At 35.4% G+C, this 18,739-nt stretch overlaps 1 protein-coding gene across 14 annotated transcripts in view; it reads left to right on the top strand.

Moving 5' to 3' along the window:
• Nucleotides 1-14,155, top strand: part of CCDC102B (coiled-coil domain containing 102B) — a 201,760-nt gene extending 187,605 nt beyond the window's left edge. For 11 of the 14 annotated variants that reach the window (XM_045041146.1, XM_045041147.1, XM_045041143.1 and 8 more), the window contains 2 exons: nucleotides 1,951-2,160; nucleotides 5,717-7,199. In XM_045041146.1, coding sequence (XP_044897081.1) covers nucleotides 1,951-2,160; nucleotides 5,717-6,019 — 513 coding nt within the window. In that variant the 3' untranslated portion in view covers nucleotides 6,020-7,199. Of the gene's footprint in view, nucleotides 1-1,950; nucleotides 2,199-5,716; nucleotides 7,200-8,212; nucleotides 8,946-13,847 lie in introns of those variants that run through there. The other 3 variants (XM_045041150.1, XM_045041151.1, XM_023242090.2) reach the window with 3 other exon arrangements.
• Nucleotides 14,156-18,739: the final 4,584 nt, after the last annotated feature.

Here is an 18,739-nt window from a genome sequence, read left to right on the forward strand (position 1 = left end):
ATTCATTTCCAAAGATATTTTTGAAGTCTAACATTTTCCTTAAGTTGATCTCTCTTTTAGAATTTAAAATGTCATGAAAAATACTTTATAATATTATAATACTAATCAGTACTTTGCAATCAAGCCGTTTAAAACTATGTAAAAATGAATAATTTCCAATTTCTATCCTTAACAGTTTAAAAATGTCTCACATTTTAATCATGTTACATAGTTTACAAGGCATTTCAAATAACTGATTTCATTCAGCCCTTATAATTCCACGGATTTGGTGGGTCTGGTGTTCTCATCTGAATTTTATTTTTAAAAAAGGAACAAAAAGAGGAAACGTTTTATTCAGAATCAGCCAAAAAATGATAAGTGACAGAATCAGGACTAGGTTCTACTTGTTTTTCTACTGTGAAGTGTGGCTTCACCATACAGATGTATGCCATAAAATTACTTTGACGTTTGGATATACATATGCTCAAATTATGAGAAATACGTATATAATTATTTCCCCCAAATATATATGGCCACAGTGTTTTTTCTCTAAGTAGAACATTGCTATGCAAAGTGTTTTCCTGTCAATTTAATTAATTTTACTTCTCACAGACCCTGTTACATTAGAGAATAAATTGTCCACATGGGGAGATTAAGTTGCCTGACCGAATTTACCCACAGAATACATGGTGAAGTCAAAATTAGAATTCAGAGCTCAGGATTAGAATTTAGAACTAAAAAAGCTACTAATCATTTCTACTTACAACATCCAGAACAAGAAAAAAAAATAATCATAGCAGGCAATTATAATTTAATGTCATTATAATAATGAGCAAATATTTAAACATAATGAAACTGAATAAAATAAACACATTTGATATTGCCTCTTTAAAATCTAAATAGAAAAATATTAAAACAACAAAACTGACCAAGGAAGAGAGACATTAAAATTACCCTAAGTTCAATAAATCAAAGCTCCTAGAGGTGGGTTCTTGTTCACCAGTAATTACCAACATCTCCCTAAGGCAATCTCATGTGCAGCCATGGTTGAGAATCATCGGACAGAATTGGAAGTGAGCAGACTTTGTCCCTAAGGGACCAGATAGTAAATAATCTAGGCTTTGCTGGTCATACAGCCTCTGTCTCAACAGTTCAACTCTGCCATTGTTAGTGTGACAATAATCATAAGCAATGTGTCAATGAATGAACATGACTGCATTCCAATACAACTTTATTTTTTTGACACTGAAATTTGAATTCTGTATAATGTCAGTGTGCCTGAAGTAGTATTCTTTTTTAATTGTTTTCAACTATAAAAAAATGAAAAACTACTATTATCATGGGGTATACTAAAAGAGATGGGTCAGATGTGGCCCCCTGGCCATGGTTGTCAACCTCCAATTCTCTGGAAATCCAGTTAGCCACTCACTCATGTGTGCTTGACTATATTTTATAGTACTTTAATTATGGATTATACTATTTTGTTTCACTCGCTTGTCTTTGTCCTCAGTGACTAGTATAATATGTGGAACTTGAAAGGTATGGTAAATAAATAAATAAAGGTAGACTAAATAAATAATAAGTGAATGAATACATGAACTATATCCATGCAACCAAAATTACCCAAGAAATTATTTCGTGCCTTCCCAATGGATAATATTCATCATTTAAGTGGAGATGATCGCCAGAATATTATCATTTTTTTATTTGACATATTTATTTGACAAATACGGTCTGTACAATTATAGAAATAGTCTCATGAACCAAGAGGAAGACTGCATTTATCTAGGGCATGGCCTGGTCTTAGGATCTTCGTGTTGTTCACAACTTTTCAGACAAATACAGTGTTCTTTTTAAAAATTATATAAATCTATGTGTCTGTGAACCTTAGTGGGAGCTTGTTTGCTGGGTGCCTTGCCTTTTGATAATTACAAATGCTACATGTTGCTTCTTTGTGTTTTCTGTATTTAGCTAGAGAGATTGCAAGCTGAAAATATCTTGGAGCGGGACAAGAGGGAAACACTTGAAACAGAAAAACAAGGACTGGAAAGAGAAAATAGAAGGCTAAAGGCCCAAGTGGAAGAAATGGAAGAGCTTCTGGAGAGGAGAAATGTATTAAGTGCAAACTCTCCAGGTGCTGACTTCAAGACCTCACAAATTGAACTGCAGGAAAAAATCAAGGTATCGGGGTTTCTTGGAAGCAAATGTTCTCACTCACTGTAAGTTGCCTCCCTCACGCTGCCTTAACTTTTGCCCACCTCCAAGTCTGAATATTTCCTTTGTACTATTTAACATCTAATGCTTGCTCTTTTTCTCATTGCAAGTAGAATAATGTTGTTCATGCATATGGAAACAGTGTAACAGATTTTGTATGAAAATGTTACGCTATTAGGGTGCCTGGGTGGCTCAGTCGGTTAAGCGTCTGACTTCGGCTCAGGTCATGATCTCACGGTTTGTGAGTTCGAGCCCCGCATCAGGCTCTGTGCTGTCGGTTCAGAGCCTGCAGCTTGCTTCGGATTCTGTGTCTCCCTCTCTCGCTGTCCCTCCTCCACTCTTGCTCTCTCTCTCTGTCTCTCAAGAAAATGAATAAACATTAAAAAAAATAAAAAATAAATATTAAAAAAAGAAAATGTTACACTATGACAAATCCAACACTTTCAAGCTTTCTAAAAGGAAGAGAAAATGAAAGGATGAACCTTTGTATTTTTCATTTCCTTTTACAGTTTTGCCCCAGTGTTTTTCAAGCAATTGATCTTATTTTTAAGTAAGTCTATTTCTCCGTTAGTTTGAACAACTGTGTAATAGGCATTTGTCAGTAACTTTAGTAAGGATCTGCATAAACGTTTCAATTTAGTTTCAATTCCGTTTACTCTTCTCTGGTTCTTTTTTAGTCTCAGAAAAATTGTTTTTGAGTCAATACAATGCATCATGTTTCAAATAGCTTTTGTAGCCTATAACATAAATGTTAAAACTAGATTTAAATTCAAAATCTGGCTTTGAGAAATTTAGGTTGTCTTGGAATTATTTTGTCCTAAAGTCAGTAGACATAATTACTGCTATAGATGGGATTGCTTTAAAATAAATTGTTTTTAGATTTTAAAAATAATCTCTTAATAGCAGTTGCAATTTGTGTGTTTTTTTAAAAAAAATTTTTTTCAACGTTTATTTATTTTTGGGACAGAGCAAGACAGAGCATGAACGGGGGAGGGGCAGAGAGAGAGGGAGACACAGAATCGGAAACAGGCTCCAGGCTCTGAGCCATCAGCCCAGAGCCTGACGCGGGGCTCGAACTCACGGACCGCGAGATCGTGACCTGGCTGAAGTCGGACGCTCAACCAACTGCGCCACCCAGGCACCCCAACAATTTGTGTGTTTTAGTGTCAACATGCTACAAAACATTTACATCTTGTTTCTATTTCTTCCATTAAAGTACATATAGTATCTTTTTTTATTTAAAAAAATTGTTAATGTTTTATTTATTTTTGAGACAGAGAGAGACAGAGCATGAGCAGGGGAGGGGCAGAGAGAAAGGGAGACACAGAATCCGAAGCAGACTCCAGGCTCTGAGCTGTTAGCACAGAGCCCAACCCAGGGCTCAAACTCACAAACCGCGAGATCATGACCTGAGCCAAAGTCAGACGCTTAATGGACTGAGCCACCCAGGTGCCCCTAGTACATATAGTATCTTAATGCACTCTTCTGTCTTTTCATTCCGTTTCTTTACCAGTGAATTAAAAGTGAGTTTGATAAGCTCATATCTTTTAGTTATATAAGTAGTTCATACTCATATGAGCTCTAAAAGCTAAAGATGGCCAGAAAAGTTGAATTCCATTTCACCTTTCCTTATTTCTTGTGATTCTAGAGATGAATTGCAAATACAAGATTAAATTGCATTAGTGTTTTGTGACTTGCAAGTGCAAATATCCATTTTGTTACAGCAAAATGTTGTATGAAACCAGCCTTAATAGTGGTTCCGATGTACATAACATCTGTAGAGATGTTTTTATGTGTTTCTACTTATGGAAACACAGAATTATTTCAATTATGAAACAAGTTTGATCATCAAAATACCTGGGTGTGTTTGACTCACCTGAACTAACAAGCGTTTATATTATACTCTGTGGGTGATGTGAAGATGAACGAATCATTATCCCTGCCCAGAATGGGCTTAAAGTCTATATAAATACATAAATCATTATCAATAGGACATCATGTTGATTGCTAAGAATAAAGTAGAATGGGAATACAGGCGAAGCAATTAATCCTATTTCATTTTGATTCCTATGTGGTTACCTCAAAATGTTATAGCATAAAGTATGTCAGTTAGGAAATACAAGAGTTGATTGGGGGCTGTTTGGAACTGGCCTTGGTATATACCATTGGTATATATATTGGTATATACGATTGGTATATACCAGTCGGCATGTCCTGTCAACAGGGCACAGAGTCCGTCCCTGGGGTCTTTGAGACAAGTGCGGTTCTTCACTTAGAACTAAACACAACTTGGAAACTGAGAAGATTCTGGAAGGCCTAACCACCCCAGTGGGTGTGTTCATCCATCAGAAAACTATTCCTCAAGTATATATTATCTTGACGACCAGGAAGAGGTGCTAGTGATTCTTACTCTTCATTAAGAATTCAGACTCCCTACATGAACCAAAATAATTATCATAGAACAGCTGCAGGTCAAAATCCTTGGTGCCACAGAGATCCCCACTGGGATCAAGATTGTGTCCCCAAATGCCAAACGGATCAAAGCTGCATATAGAACATGCCAAAGTCCAGAGAATAGTGCAGGTTTTATTATAACATGAAACTAAATTGTAATTTTAATATTATTTTAATAAAACCTAATTTATATGTATATAAACTATGCATGTAAGTTCCATATAGGAGTATCATGTGTATATAGGTATATAATTATCGTATAGAAGTAACATATATCTATATGGATATAAATACTGTATATGAGGGAGATAGTGGAAATAAGTGTTGGCATGTAAGTGATAAAACAGTAACCACTCAGTTATCAGTCTCTAAAAGAGGTGTAAGTTCTCTTACTACATTATATTTATATCTATTGCATTTAACAAATGTCTGTGACAGACACGAAACTACCACGTATTCATAGAAATCTTCATATCGATAAATTGTGTTAATTTCTTGAACTGTAACATTCTCATTGTTTGATGATTTTTTTTGTATAAATCCTTATTATACAAGAGAGGAAGAATTTTGCATATATATTTGAAATATATAGAGTGCTATATTTTGCCTACATTTTTGCATATTTTGGCTTCAGTATTATAGGGAATAGATTTTTAAAGAAAACATCTTGTAATTTTAAATTGCACTGTTAATTTAAAGACAAAGATTCTCCTCAACACAGATGATCTCATCACATGAATGTCCATATTGTGGTTGTTTTCATGTCCTATGTTAAGGCTATGTGTGCATCAATTTTTTACAATTAAAAAACAAAAACAGCAGCACACCTGAACTTTTAATGAATACATTGCAAATTACTAATCAATATCATATATGAGAGATGGGACCATACCTACGAGAGACACAGAGAGAAGTAAGTTTCAAGACAACCCATAAATCGTGAGGTTAAGAAAATAACATCTTCAGGGCTTGGGGAAAAGAAAAAGAAAAAACTTGAAGGACTTCACCAAATCTAATCTCTTTTTGAGCTTTTACTTCCACCTCTCTTCCTCCCTTTGTTCGTTTCCAGGAACTTTTAGGAGGACAGAGAGGAGAGGAGAGAAGAGAGGACAAGAGAAGACAAATGAGGGAAGAAGAAGGGAAAAGTGGAATTTGTGCTGACTATAAAGTGAGAGGACATAACAGAATAACCAAAATGGGAGCAAACACAAATAGGCTAATATTTATCAAAATATGTCCTGATTTTGCTGTAATGGAGAAAAGTAGAGTTGTAATTCCCAAACATTTTTCTAAAAATGATACCTTTCAATGCTCGTTTGCTTTACCTAAACTTTATTCAGTGACAGGGAGTTTTGTACTTGGAAAGCCTTGATTCTGTAGATATGCAGTGTTTGTATTCTCCATTCCAAATAACACGTTTTGAAGTGAAAAGTTATTGGAAAAAGTGGTCAGTATTCTATGGGGTAAAGCCCCATGAACTAGTCAACATGCCTTTTGTGGAGCTTTTTGGAGGCTTGTTTTCTTAAATCATTCTGGCAACTGACTCTCTTCCTTCAGGTCACACAGTGGGTCATTTTCAGAAAGCTAATGTGACAGAGTGGTAATTGATGTGTCTCAGGAAAATGATGAATTAATCTAAGAGTAGAAAGGCCATCAAAGTCAATTCCTAATGAATTTACATTACTGACAGTGTCCATTTCTTGAATAGGAATGACATTATATTTATTTTGCTTAGTAACTTTATCCTCAGAAATGTTTTATTTTCACTCAGAGGTTTATCAGGCAAACCTATGGCTTTGTTAACTTCTTCACTCATTATTTTTCTTTTAAAACCTTCATTGCTCATACAATTACTGAATAATTTAAGAATAAATATATCTATTCTTATGCTGTTGTAAAATAATACCTTTAAATATAAAATAACATAATTTGATGTTATTAGACAGGGTTATTTCACGTTTTTCTTTAACCATTCTTACATAGCTTTGCTTTCTGTGGTACACTAGAAATTTTAATTTTTAATACAGTGATTAGTAAAAATTTATATTACTGTAGAGACTTTAGAGATATGGACATTTTTAACCCTTTTGTAAGTGAAATATATTTTGGTATATAAAAATGAAAATAATTCATTTTGAAGAATGTCTTAGTTGTAGCAAAACACTGAGCTATACACGAGTGTCTTTCATGAATTGATAATTCAGTGATTTCATAAAACTTAGAAACACATCTGTGATTTTGTATACATTTTAGCAAAAGTGAATTAGATTGTGTGGGTTGACCAGAACAATGTTCTTTTCTCCAAGAATTTCTGAAGTTAGCAGAGACAGATGCTTAAGTACCATTTGTTAATGTCATAAAGAGGTATCTAGTGAAAGTTGACACTGAATTAAAATAAATCAATATACTACAAAAGAGGGTGGCATTTTCTCTAATATAATGACTGCCCTCACTCACCCTGAAATACTCACATGCGTTCATGCATTCAAACGCACATGTAAATGCAGACAATGAATTGATTTTTATAAATAAACTCAAAAGTAAAAGTTTTATTTTTCGTTGTTTTGTGATTATTCACTGGAGAAAAGATACACAAATAAGATTTTGTACATGTGAAGCATTATTTCTAGGACTATATTATCACTGGGTGGAGTTTCACTTTTTCTTATAAAAAAAACAAATGCTGTCATAGATTGTTAAATTAAAGTTATGAATAGTAAATCCCAACCCATCCCAACCCAACCCAAATAAATAAACATATGTTCCATTTCCATTAAATTTAATTGTATATTTTGATTTATCTTTAATTCTTATACTCTCTTTTTTATTCTATGTTAGTGGGCAATGAGGTCTATAAGATTGTTGCAGGCTTATAATATCCGTTAAAATTTGCTTCATGTATACCAGATCAATGATATTTTACCCCACAACCAATTAAAACCAAGATGTAAATTTTGACACTTTAGGTCACTTATATATTCTAGATTTAGAACTTCATGAAATTTTATAATATAAATTGTGACATTCAGATATGAAATTATATCATTTTCTGTTGATATGCCTAGCATACTACTAATAATCCACTATATTATTACAAAATGATTGGCATTTCACATAGCTGTTATCAGTTGATTTATATTAGCTTGATTTAAAGCAGTGATAGGAAATAATATTTAGCTTCTTATTTAAAATGAAAAAAACACTATGGTTATAGTATTTCCTTAAAACTAAAGCTAAAATACAAATAAATAAAACTACAAGTTGAGGGGAAAAACCTGTAGGCCTGAGACACTCACTATTTTGTTCTTTTTTCTTTTCGTTTTTCTCCAAGTCAAGTTATATTACATAATATTCTCTTTTTTTTGTTTGTTTGTTTTTGAACTCATGACCCTGGGATCAAGAACTGAGCTGAGATCAATGGTCAGACGCTTAACTAACTGAGTCACCCAGGCACCTCCATAAAATTAGCCATTTTGAAGTGAATAACTTAGTGGCATTTAATGCATTCACAATATTGTACACCCACCACCTGTAACTGATTCCAAAACGTTTTCACCATCCTCAGGGGAAGCCCAGTCAGCATCAGTGACTCCTATTCCCCGCTCCCCAAATCTTCTGGCAACAGCAGGTCTGCGTTCTGTTTCTACGGATTTACCCATCGAGATATTTCATGGGATCATACAACATGTAACATTTTGTGTCTGGCTTCTTTAACATACATAAGATTTCAAGGTTCGTGTGTACATCGGTTCTTCATTCTCCTTTTTGGTCGCATAGTATTTGATTCCATGGAAATACAACAATTTGTTCATCCATTTATGTGCTGATGGACACCTGGGTTGTTTTCATCATTTGGCTCTTTTGAACAATGTTATTATAAATATGTATGTACATCCGTTTATTTGAGTACCTGTTTTCAATTATTTTAGGTATGTATCTGGGAGTAGAATTTCAGGGTCCTATGGTAGTTCCATATTTAATGCTTGGAGGAATCAGCTCCTCACAGTGGCTTAGCCATGACATTCCTGTCACAGTGTATGAGAGTTCCGAGCTCTCAATAACCTCAGAAACATTGGTTTTGGTTTTGTCTTTTTAAAATTATACTCATGCAAATGGCTGTGTAGTGTGGTATCTTATGGTGGTTTTGCTTTGCATTTCCCTCATGATTAATGATGTTAAAAGTCTTTCTATGTGCTTCTATATCCTTTTTGGAGAAATGTCTGTTCAAATTCTTTGCCTCTGCCCCCCCACCGTCCCCTTTTTTAAACATAAGGTTGTTTCCCTTTCTGTTGCTGAGTTGTAAGAGTTCTCTATGTATTCTGGATATTAAACCCTTATCAGATATATGATTTCCCAACACTTTGTACCATTTAGGTTGTCTTTTCACTTTCTTGGGAATGTCTTCTGATGTACGAAGTTTTTAATTTTGATAAAATCCAATGCATCTAGTTTTCTTTTGCTGTTTGTGCTTTTAAAGTTTCATTTCTTAGAATCCATTGCTAAATCCAAGGCATGAAGATTTAGCCCCTATGTTTTCTTCTAAGACTTTTATTTTTGTGTATGGTGTAAGAAAGTGACAATAAATTATATTTATAAATTTTTAAGACGGTTAAAAGTAAAAAACAATAAAATAAAAAATTGAAGAATAAAAAAAGACTTTCATAGTTTTACGTGTTTTCAGTTAATTTATATATATAGTATAAGATAGGAATCCAACTGCATAATTTGACACGTGAATCAGTTGCTCCCACACTATTTATTGAAGAGACTTTTTGTCTCCTAGTGAATGGTGCTCACACCTTTGTTGCAAATCAGTAGTTGATAGAGCTATGGACTTATTTCTGGAGGCTCGATTTCATTCCGTTAGTTTACGTAGTTACCATTATGCCATACCGCATTCTTTTGATTGCTGTATCTTTGTAGTAAATTTTGAAATCGAGACATATGGCTCCCCCAGCTTTGTTCTTCTTTTTCAATATAATTTTGTTTATGTCGAGCCAATTAAAATTCCGTATGAATTTGAAGATCAGCTTTTCCATTTCTGCAAAAAATGCAGTTGGGTTTTTGGTAGGGACTCCACTGAATCTGTAGCTGACTTTTGGGAATATTGAGATCTACTAAATGTCTGTGTCCCTCCAAAGTTCATATGCTGAAACTTTATTGCAAATGTGATAATATTTGGGGGTGTTGCTTTGGCAAGGTGAGTAGGTCTGAGAGCAGAGTCCTCATGAATGAATTAGTGCCTTTAAAACAAAGACTCCAAAGATCATCCACATGATTATCCAAATGAAAGTGGTAACTGCTAAATGTGTGATTCAGTACGTCCGTAACAGGAAACTAGGACCAGTGTTTAGAAAGAATAAAATTCTTATCCTGGTTCATACTCAATATGTTGACCAAATAATCCTCCTTGTGCTTTAGTTTCCTCGTTTTTAAGAAAAGAATCTGGAGATTCTAGCTGAGATTCTTCCAGCACCAAAATTCCATTATCTTATGTTTGCCAAAATTTAGCTACTAGGTTTAAATAAAGCACTAATTTGGGTTCATGAGGATAATGTAACATTTCTTTAGAATTTCAGTTTATTTTCACAAAAATAGCTGTTGGCTCCTGATCCCGCTTAGTGTACTCTTTCCACTTGCTGGATTTATTTCTTTTTAATTCACACAGTTAAATTTAATATGTTTGTTGACATAATTGAGAGCATTTTCATTTCTTATTTCTCTTCCACTGCCCATCACTTTGTGTTTCCCTATCATTTTATTGTGCTTAATTTAATGGTATTTAAATTCCCACAGCATTTGGCAGCCTTTCTAATTCTCTTTAAATTCTAGGAAAACAGAAGACAGGAAGCATCAATATATCAGTAACTAACAAAAATCATCTCTTTGCTTTTTAACCAACTTTAATTCTCCATTACATACTTCCTTGTGTGTGTGTGTGTGTGTGTGTGTGTGTGTGTGTGTGTGTGTAAAGGTGGTTCTATTTTAGTGTAAAGTGAATAGAAAGTCAATCAAGAAGGAATAATTGCAAATTACATTCATATTTCACATTCAGCTCCTTTCTAGCATTCTGAAATCATGTTATGCCATGTATGTTCAGTTAAATTCACACGGTGGAGAGAAGGAATTTAAAAGGAAACTAGATGTTCTTGTCTCCTAATTCAATGTTTCTTGAACAATTGAATCATGGTCCTACTGTACCAGGTAGGGCGCTTTCTGAAAATAAAAATTCTGAATTAATAGGCATGCGACTTGACAAGTGGGAATGTATATGTTTTTTAAAGAGTAATTAGGTGTCCACTGATGAATGGATAAGGAAGATGTGCTGTACACACACACACACACACACACACGCATACAATGGGATATTACTCAGCCACCAAGAGGAATGAAATTTTGGGGCGCTTGGGTGGCTCGGTTGGTTAAGTATCCAACTCTGGATTTCAGCTCAGATCATGATCTCATTGTTTGTGGAATCGAGTCCCACATGGGGTTCTGCGGTGACAGCATGGAGCTTGCTTGGGATTCTCTCTCCCCCTCTCTGTCTCTCTGCCCCTTCCCTGCTCTCATGCATGTGCTCGCTCTCTCTCAAAATAAATAAATAAACATTTAAAAAAGAATAAAATCTTGCCATTTGCAATGACATGAATGGAGGTAGAGAGCATTATGCTAAATGCAATAAATCCGTCAGAGAAAGACAAATACCATATGATTTCACTCATATGTGTAATTTAAGAAACAAAACAAATGAGCAAATGGGAAAAAGGAGAGTAAAACCAAGAAACAGACTGTTAACTACAGAGAACAAACTGATGGTTAACAGAAGGGAGGTGGGTGGGAGGACCAGTTAAGTTGATGATGGGGATTAAGGAGTGCAATTGTGATGAGCACTGGGTGCTCGATGGAAATGTTGAATCACTATATTATACACCTGAAACTAATTACATTGTAGGTTATCTAGGTGGAATTTTAATAAAAACTTTAAAAATTGTTTTAACAGCGAAAACAATAAATAAAAATAAAATGTTGATAGATTCAGCCAAAATCTCTTAAAAAAAGAAAAAGAAAGAAAGAAAGAAAGAAAAAGAAAGAAAGCAAATAGCTAGGTGATTTTTATTTTCACTAAACTTGGAAATCTTCGAGTCAATAAAGAATGTTCCAAAAATATATTATACCTTTTGTAATAACTATAAATGACTTTAGGTTATTTCTGATTTGAAGTGTGTGTGTGTGTGTGTGTGTGTGTGTGTGTGTGTATGTGTATAACTTTAGGGATTAAGGTAAATATCTTTTGTTAATGGTAATTTCAAATTACTTTCAAGGATGTTTTGTATACCTCATAGTTAATTTAAATAAATATCGCAAATGAAATTTATTTTCTAATCTGCTCTAATGCTTGAAAACGTGGTTCTCTGCCCTGGAGGCAAGTTGGTGCCTGTTTTGGTGGCATGTCCTTGACAACATGGAGAAGGGCAGGGAAATGTGAGAGGTCTTCTGTGCCAAGGTGAGGCAGGTGTGGGGAGAACGGTAGCATATGGAGAAATAATTAGCCGGCTGAGTCTGTATTACAAGAATAATTTTACCTTAAGCCAGTTAAAATTAATTATCCTACCTTAAGCCGGATAGAATTAATTCAATTTCTCCCAAAGAAACTGTTTATTTGGCATGATTTGGGCAGACGTAGCTGGAATGTTTTTTTACCCATATTAATGAGCATTTCATAATTAGAACTATGTCCTTTGGCTCAGTATACAAATAGGAAAAAAAGAGAAAATTGGGATTTACAAAATTTAAAAACCCAAATGTGTCCTTTTCTCCAGATAATTATCTGAGTTTTAATGTTTTCTAGTCTTTATATTTGAATGAGTCACTGCTTATTAGCTTAGCTTGTACCATAGGAGGAATGCCTTTTTCATTCTTTTTATTAGATTTGTCTTATCTGCTTTTTGCTTATTAGCAAGTAATGCACTTGAAGAAAAAAATCCATTTTAGTTTTTATTTTTAATGGTTGTAGAGGAAGTATCAGTGTATTTTTTTCAAAACTAGATTAAAAAGTATTCAGTTTTTTCTGTGATTGGGCAATATGAATTTTTGGAAGGAGCAAACTATCCCATTACTTATTTTGCATATGTTCATAACTTATCATTTACTGAGAACAGAAGAATATTAAGACATAATTTTATCAAGGGCGGAAGGTAATCTCATCTATTATAGACAAAAAAATCATTTAAGGTCACGTAGTATCTACTCTTTCATTTGTTTATGGATTGGTTCAACAAACATTTACTGAATACTCACAGTTTGGTTGCAGATATCAAAAAATAGACAAATAACAGAAAGGTATATAATATAAGGAATCGGATGACTTAGAAGGACTCGGGGGGCAAACTCCATGTTGGATGTATAGGAATGACCTCTGGTGGATTACCACGGAACAGGGCTGACTAAGGAATGAGTTCTCCACAGAAGGTGTCAGGAAGAGACAGAGTTCAATGACACGGTTTCATCGCTGCCTCCATGATCACCCACCTTAGCTGTAAGCTGGGGATACAAGTCACCCTATGACTGCCAGCTCTATAATGTGTTGTTGGCATTCTTCCTCCTCTGAAATCAGCTCCAAATTTAGGTCTTACTTAAGCACATTTATTTTCCAGCATCTAAAGATTATCTGGAGCTCTAGCTACAAGAGATTCAGGAAAATGTAGATGTTTAGCAATACAAGAGGGAAAACTGGAAGCAATCTGGAATAAATGTCGAGATAGCCAATCTATCTTTCAGACACAGTGTAGATGGGGTTTATAAAGGTGGCAAGACACACAGTGTAACAGCTGTCCTCATGAAGCCTACGGTCAAATCAAATAATCAACAAAGAAGTCTATAGTGGCGACTCTCTTAAACGCTGAAAGTTAGTAGATTCATGTCATCGCTTCTTCCTGGAAAATGATGATTCAGACTGAGTTCAGAAAAAAGAAATCATTACCTGGAGAGGAATGGTATTCCATATGAAGTAAACAAGTTCATGGGCTCATTTGCTTCTGGTGAAGTTTGGTGAAAAACAAGTGAAATCTACTTGAAATCTACTAATTTTCTGAGATGAATCTAAGTGTGTGCAGTAGAAGAGCCAAGTGGCTGTTGGGCAGAGATACTGGGAAGAAAGCTGAGGTTCTGAGATTCTAAAATCTGTGTCCACTCCCTCACAGGTCCCTGGTGTGATGATGGAGCTCCAAGGCCCATTCTGAAGACTGCTGGTGGGCCTCTGGAGGAGATGTGCTCAGCAAAAGTCCATGTGCTGTGGAAATAGCGGGGAAGGCACAGAAAAAGAAGTCATGGGATCTCCTAAATTAACTTTGTAGGTACTCCCCTCCAAGGATCTGGTGGTTATACTTAGTTTGTGTAGCTAACAGAATTGTCATGACCTTTCCTAGTTGCTTTATCCTTAGATCCTGTTGTTCCTTTCTGTCCAAATTTATTTGCACTGAGATTAAAGTACCTTTCTATGTTGTTTTAAGGACTTTATCCATCAATTCAGATATTCCTGGAGTATGTTAATGATATAGCTTAGTTTCTTTAATTAAGGAGCCTGTTCTGAATTGTTATTTTGGAAGTTTTCTGTTAGCATCTGCAGCAAAATACTTGTTGATTACTTCTTTACCTAAGAATGGCTACAGTTTGCTCTGTATCTTTATCTCTTTGTGTTGCAAACATTGCACAGTATAATCAATGTTCACCTCACCACAGAAATAGAATTGCTTTTATTGGTATACAACCTGAAAATGAATCTCCTCTTCAAGTCCGAAATGGACAGAATGATCCTTATATGTAAGAATATGTCCCACCATTTTATTTGCCTTATGCACACTATAGAAATGCATATATATTCTATATATATTACATATGCCTATTTTATATATATTTATATACATACACACACACACACACACACACACACACACACAGTACATAAAGCATTCCTCCACCCCCATTACACAGACATGCAGAGCTACATATACATGAGAAAAGTTTAACAGTGTAGTAGGCCAATATTGACAAATCCAAGATGATAGAGACAATGAGGAAGTCCCTAAGTCATCTAAGATCGGCAGATATAAAATCTACACAAAAATCTTCATGTTGTCAAGGCAAAACATAAAATTAAATGTGTGTGGAGACTCAACATCCATTTTGTGTGATAAAGATTACTGGATGGTGGTTGTTTTGGGAACCATAACATCTATTCACCTGGCTTCTACTTAACATGCACTGATTTTCCTCTAGGATCAACTCCACCCTCAAATTTCAGGCCACATCCTGTGGTTAAGGTTGATACCTGCCTCTGCCTCCAGGTTGGGTAGGAGATTTGTGTGTATACAATCAAAACGTTTAAGTTTTCTGGGCACACTTGCTATTTATGTACAAGTAACCACATCAGAAAAAATGAAATATAATGATGCTTAGACTTTTTGAAGAGATGCATTTTCCTGCTGTTAAAGTTAAACCTGAGAAAATATAGACTCAGAACTGTAAAAAGTATCATCCTTTCACTTGTTGCTACATGAGAAAGAGAGTTGAGGTGTGGAGAGGGGCCTGACCTGGAGACATAATGAGCCTCTGGCTTAAGCAATAGCCTGGATCGAGATACCCCTGGGAATTGTAAATAACGCTGCTATAAACATAGGGATGCATGTATCCCTTGAGTTAGTGTTTTTATATTCTTTGGGTAGAAACCCAGTGGTGCGATTACTGTATCATAGGGTAGTTCTATTTTTAACCTTTTGAGGACCCTCCACACTATTCTCCACAGAGGCTGCACCAGGTTGCATCATCACCAACAGCGTTCCTTTTTCCTCCCCAACACTCGTTCCCTGTGGTTGTTGTGAGTTTAGCCATTCTGACAGGTGTGCAGAGATATCTCATTGTAGTTTTGATAATTTGCAATAGCCAAATAATGGAAGCAGCCCAAGTGTGCACAGATTGAATATTATTCATCCATTAAAAAAATGAAATCTTGCCAATTTTAACGACATGGATGGAACTAGAAAGTGTAATGCTAAGTGAAATAAGTCAGTCAAAGAAAGACAGATACCATGATTTCACTCATATGGAGAATTTCAGAAGTAAAACAAACAAGCAAATGGGGGGTGGGAGAGACAAACCAAGAAACAGACTTTTAACTACAGAGAACAAACTGATTGTTGGTTACCAGAGGGGAGATGGGTGGGAGGGATGGGTGAAACAGGTGATGAGGATTAAGGGGGGCACTTCCGATGAGCACTGGGTGATGTATGGAATTGTGGAATCGCCATATTGTACAACTGAAATGAATATAACACTGTATGTTAACTATAGTGGAATTAAAATAAAATTTTAATTTAAAAAAGATACCCCTGGGATTTTCAGTTATTTGTGTCCATGAATTTTCTTCTCCATTAAAGAAAAATTGAATTGAGTTTCCAGTAAATTCCAATAAATAAAAACGTGTTTTCCAATAAATCAAAACACGTTCAATAATAATAGCAAATATATCCTTTAAAAAGGGCAACTTTAAATTTTTTTAAATGTTTATATTTGAGAGAGGGTGGGGAGGGGCAGAGAGAGAAGGAGACAAAATCCGAAGCAGGCTCCAGGCTCTGAGCTGTCAGCACAGAGCCTGATGCAGGGCTCAAACCCACGAACCGTGAGATCATGACCTGAGCCACCCAGGCGCCCCAAAAGGCAATTTTAAAAGGAAAATATAGGTTAAATAAATAAAATAATAAGCTCCTTTGTTTCAAGAAAAAACAGGGAATCGATCTCTATATTTGTTAATCATTATTAGGACAGACAAGTGATATTTAGTTTTTAGCTATCAAGTGTTACATGTGTTGCATATATGTATATGTGTTACATATAAACATAAAAGGGAATGGTATGAACATATCTACATGCACAGATATGGTATATAACACATGTGGAATATGGGGAGATGATTTTTCCACATCCATGTTGGAGAAAACTATTCCCTAAAGTATTTTGTAGGTTTATGTCCTATTTGAAGCGGTATATTCCATGATACATGTCTTATTACTTATCAATGTCATAATGTTAAATAATTTTTGCCAACTACTAGTTATCAATGCTTAATATAAAGTGCTAAGGAAACTAGATTATTCAGTATATATGTAAATATTTGGAAGGGATTCACACTAGTAGAAGATGGATTGAAAACTTTATTATATTAGCCACAGTCTTATTAGCAGAAATCCTGGTTCTTCTTACAGAAATACCTAAAAGAAATAAATATAACTTTCTCATCTGTTTTTACCCATACTAAGCTGAAAAACATTGGCTTCCTCATAAACTCTACCAGGTGTATTTTGGTAATTAACTATTAAAAATTTGGAAATTCAGAAATAGCATTTCAGGGTCTAGAAAAAGTATTCACCTTCTTAAAATAACAATTATCCTGGGATTTATGGAGAGTCAACCTACAGAACTGTGTTCCCCTGAAAGTTCTTTTATTCTTCTAGAGACACACAGTGTGAAGTTGAATTCTGCTGCAAACTTAGTGCCAAGAGAAACCTTTTGTATTTAATCCCTAGTTAGTTATGATTCGTTTGGTATTTGTGGATGTGAGATGAGATCATTGTACAGTTGATCCAACAAAAATGGTGTTGAGGGATTATAGTTTATTCAGACCTATGTTTCCAAGATATGTGAGAGAATAACTTCAATGTTTGCTGTGGCAAACCTTGTGTATATTCTTGCATTCTTGTTTTATAACAGGTCTTAATTACCAAGATGCTAGTATTTCAAAATTTTAGTTGAATTTTGGCAAGATTCGGAATGATGCTGTATCCTGAAGAACCACATTATAAAACATTAAAAAAGCCACCATTTCCTCTTGTAGGTACATTGGACAGAAAAATCAAACAAATAATTTAAAAGAAAACCCCTTTCCTCATGGATATTGCATTTTAGTGACTAATAGAGACAACAGTAGGCAATATATAAGTACGTATTCTGTATGAGGAAGTACCTCAACTTCATGGCGTAAGCAATAACAAGATTCCAAAGGAGACAACTATGTTCGTTTTCTGGGGCTGTCATAACAAATCATCACAAATCTGTCGCTTAAGCATAAGAAACTTATTCTGTCACAGTTCTGTAGGGTAGAAATTCAAAAGTTACCAAAAGGGCCTCTCTCCCTCCAAAGGGCTCGTAGGGAGAGAACCCTTGCCTGCTTCCTCCAGCTTCTGGTGTCTCTTGTTATTCTTTGACTTGTGGCCGTGTAACACCAGTCTCTGCCTCCATTTTTGCCTGGAATTCTTTCCCGTGTTTCTGTTGCTCAAATATTCCCGACTCTTTCTATGAGGGCACCAGTCATTGCATTTAGAACCCAATGTAAATCCAGGATGATCTCATCATGAGATCCTTCACTTAATTACATCTTTAAAGACTATGTCCAAATAAGGTCACATTCATAGTTGCTAGAGTTAGGACTTAGACGTGTCTTTTTAGGGACACAATTCAGTCCACTGCAATGATTAGGAAACAAACATTCATTCGTCAGTGTTCCACATATACGGCAAGGAGACAAAATTCAGTGGATCAGAGCAAGTGCTACAACACAGCAAAGGGAAGAGGTAGCAGGTTAGTAGGGCAAGTTCCCTTGTCCCTGAGTCTCACTGAGTGATATAGTGATGACAGTGGCTCCACGTGGGGGGCAGCATGTGGGCTGAGCCAGCCCTCCTTATCTAGAGATTGGATAACAGTAAAGGAGTCATGTTGTGGTCACCTTGACCAACTTAGCTACCTACATGACTAGCTAGTTCAGAGCTGCATTCAGCAATGATGTGCAGGGACATTCAGAACCACAGTAAGCTGCCTCTTTCAACAATCCACCCCTTGGTCCTATATATTCTTGGCCAAGTTTACATTTTTACGTGTCCACATTCTACCCCTGGAATTCTGGAATGTGTCGTTTTATACGGGCAAAAGGAAATTGGCAGGTGGAATTAAAATTGCTAATTAGGTGACATTAAATAGGGAGATTATCCTGGACTGTCTCCTTGGGGCCAATGTAATGACAAGGGTCCTTAAATATGAAATGTAA

Source organism: Felis catus, chromosome D3 (genome assembly GCF_018350175.1).
Source record: "Felis catus isolate Fca126 chromosome D3, F.catus_Fca126_mat1.0, whole genome shotgun sequence".
In the NCBI taxonomy this organism is placed as follows: Eukaryota; Metazoa; Chordata; class Mammalia; order Carnivora; family Felidae; genus Felis; species Felis catus.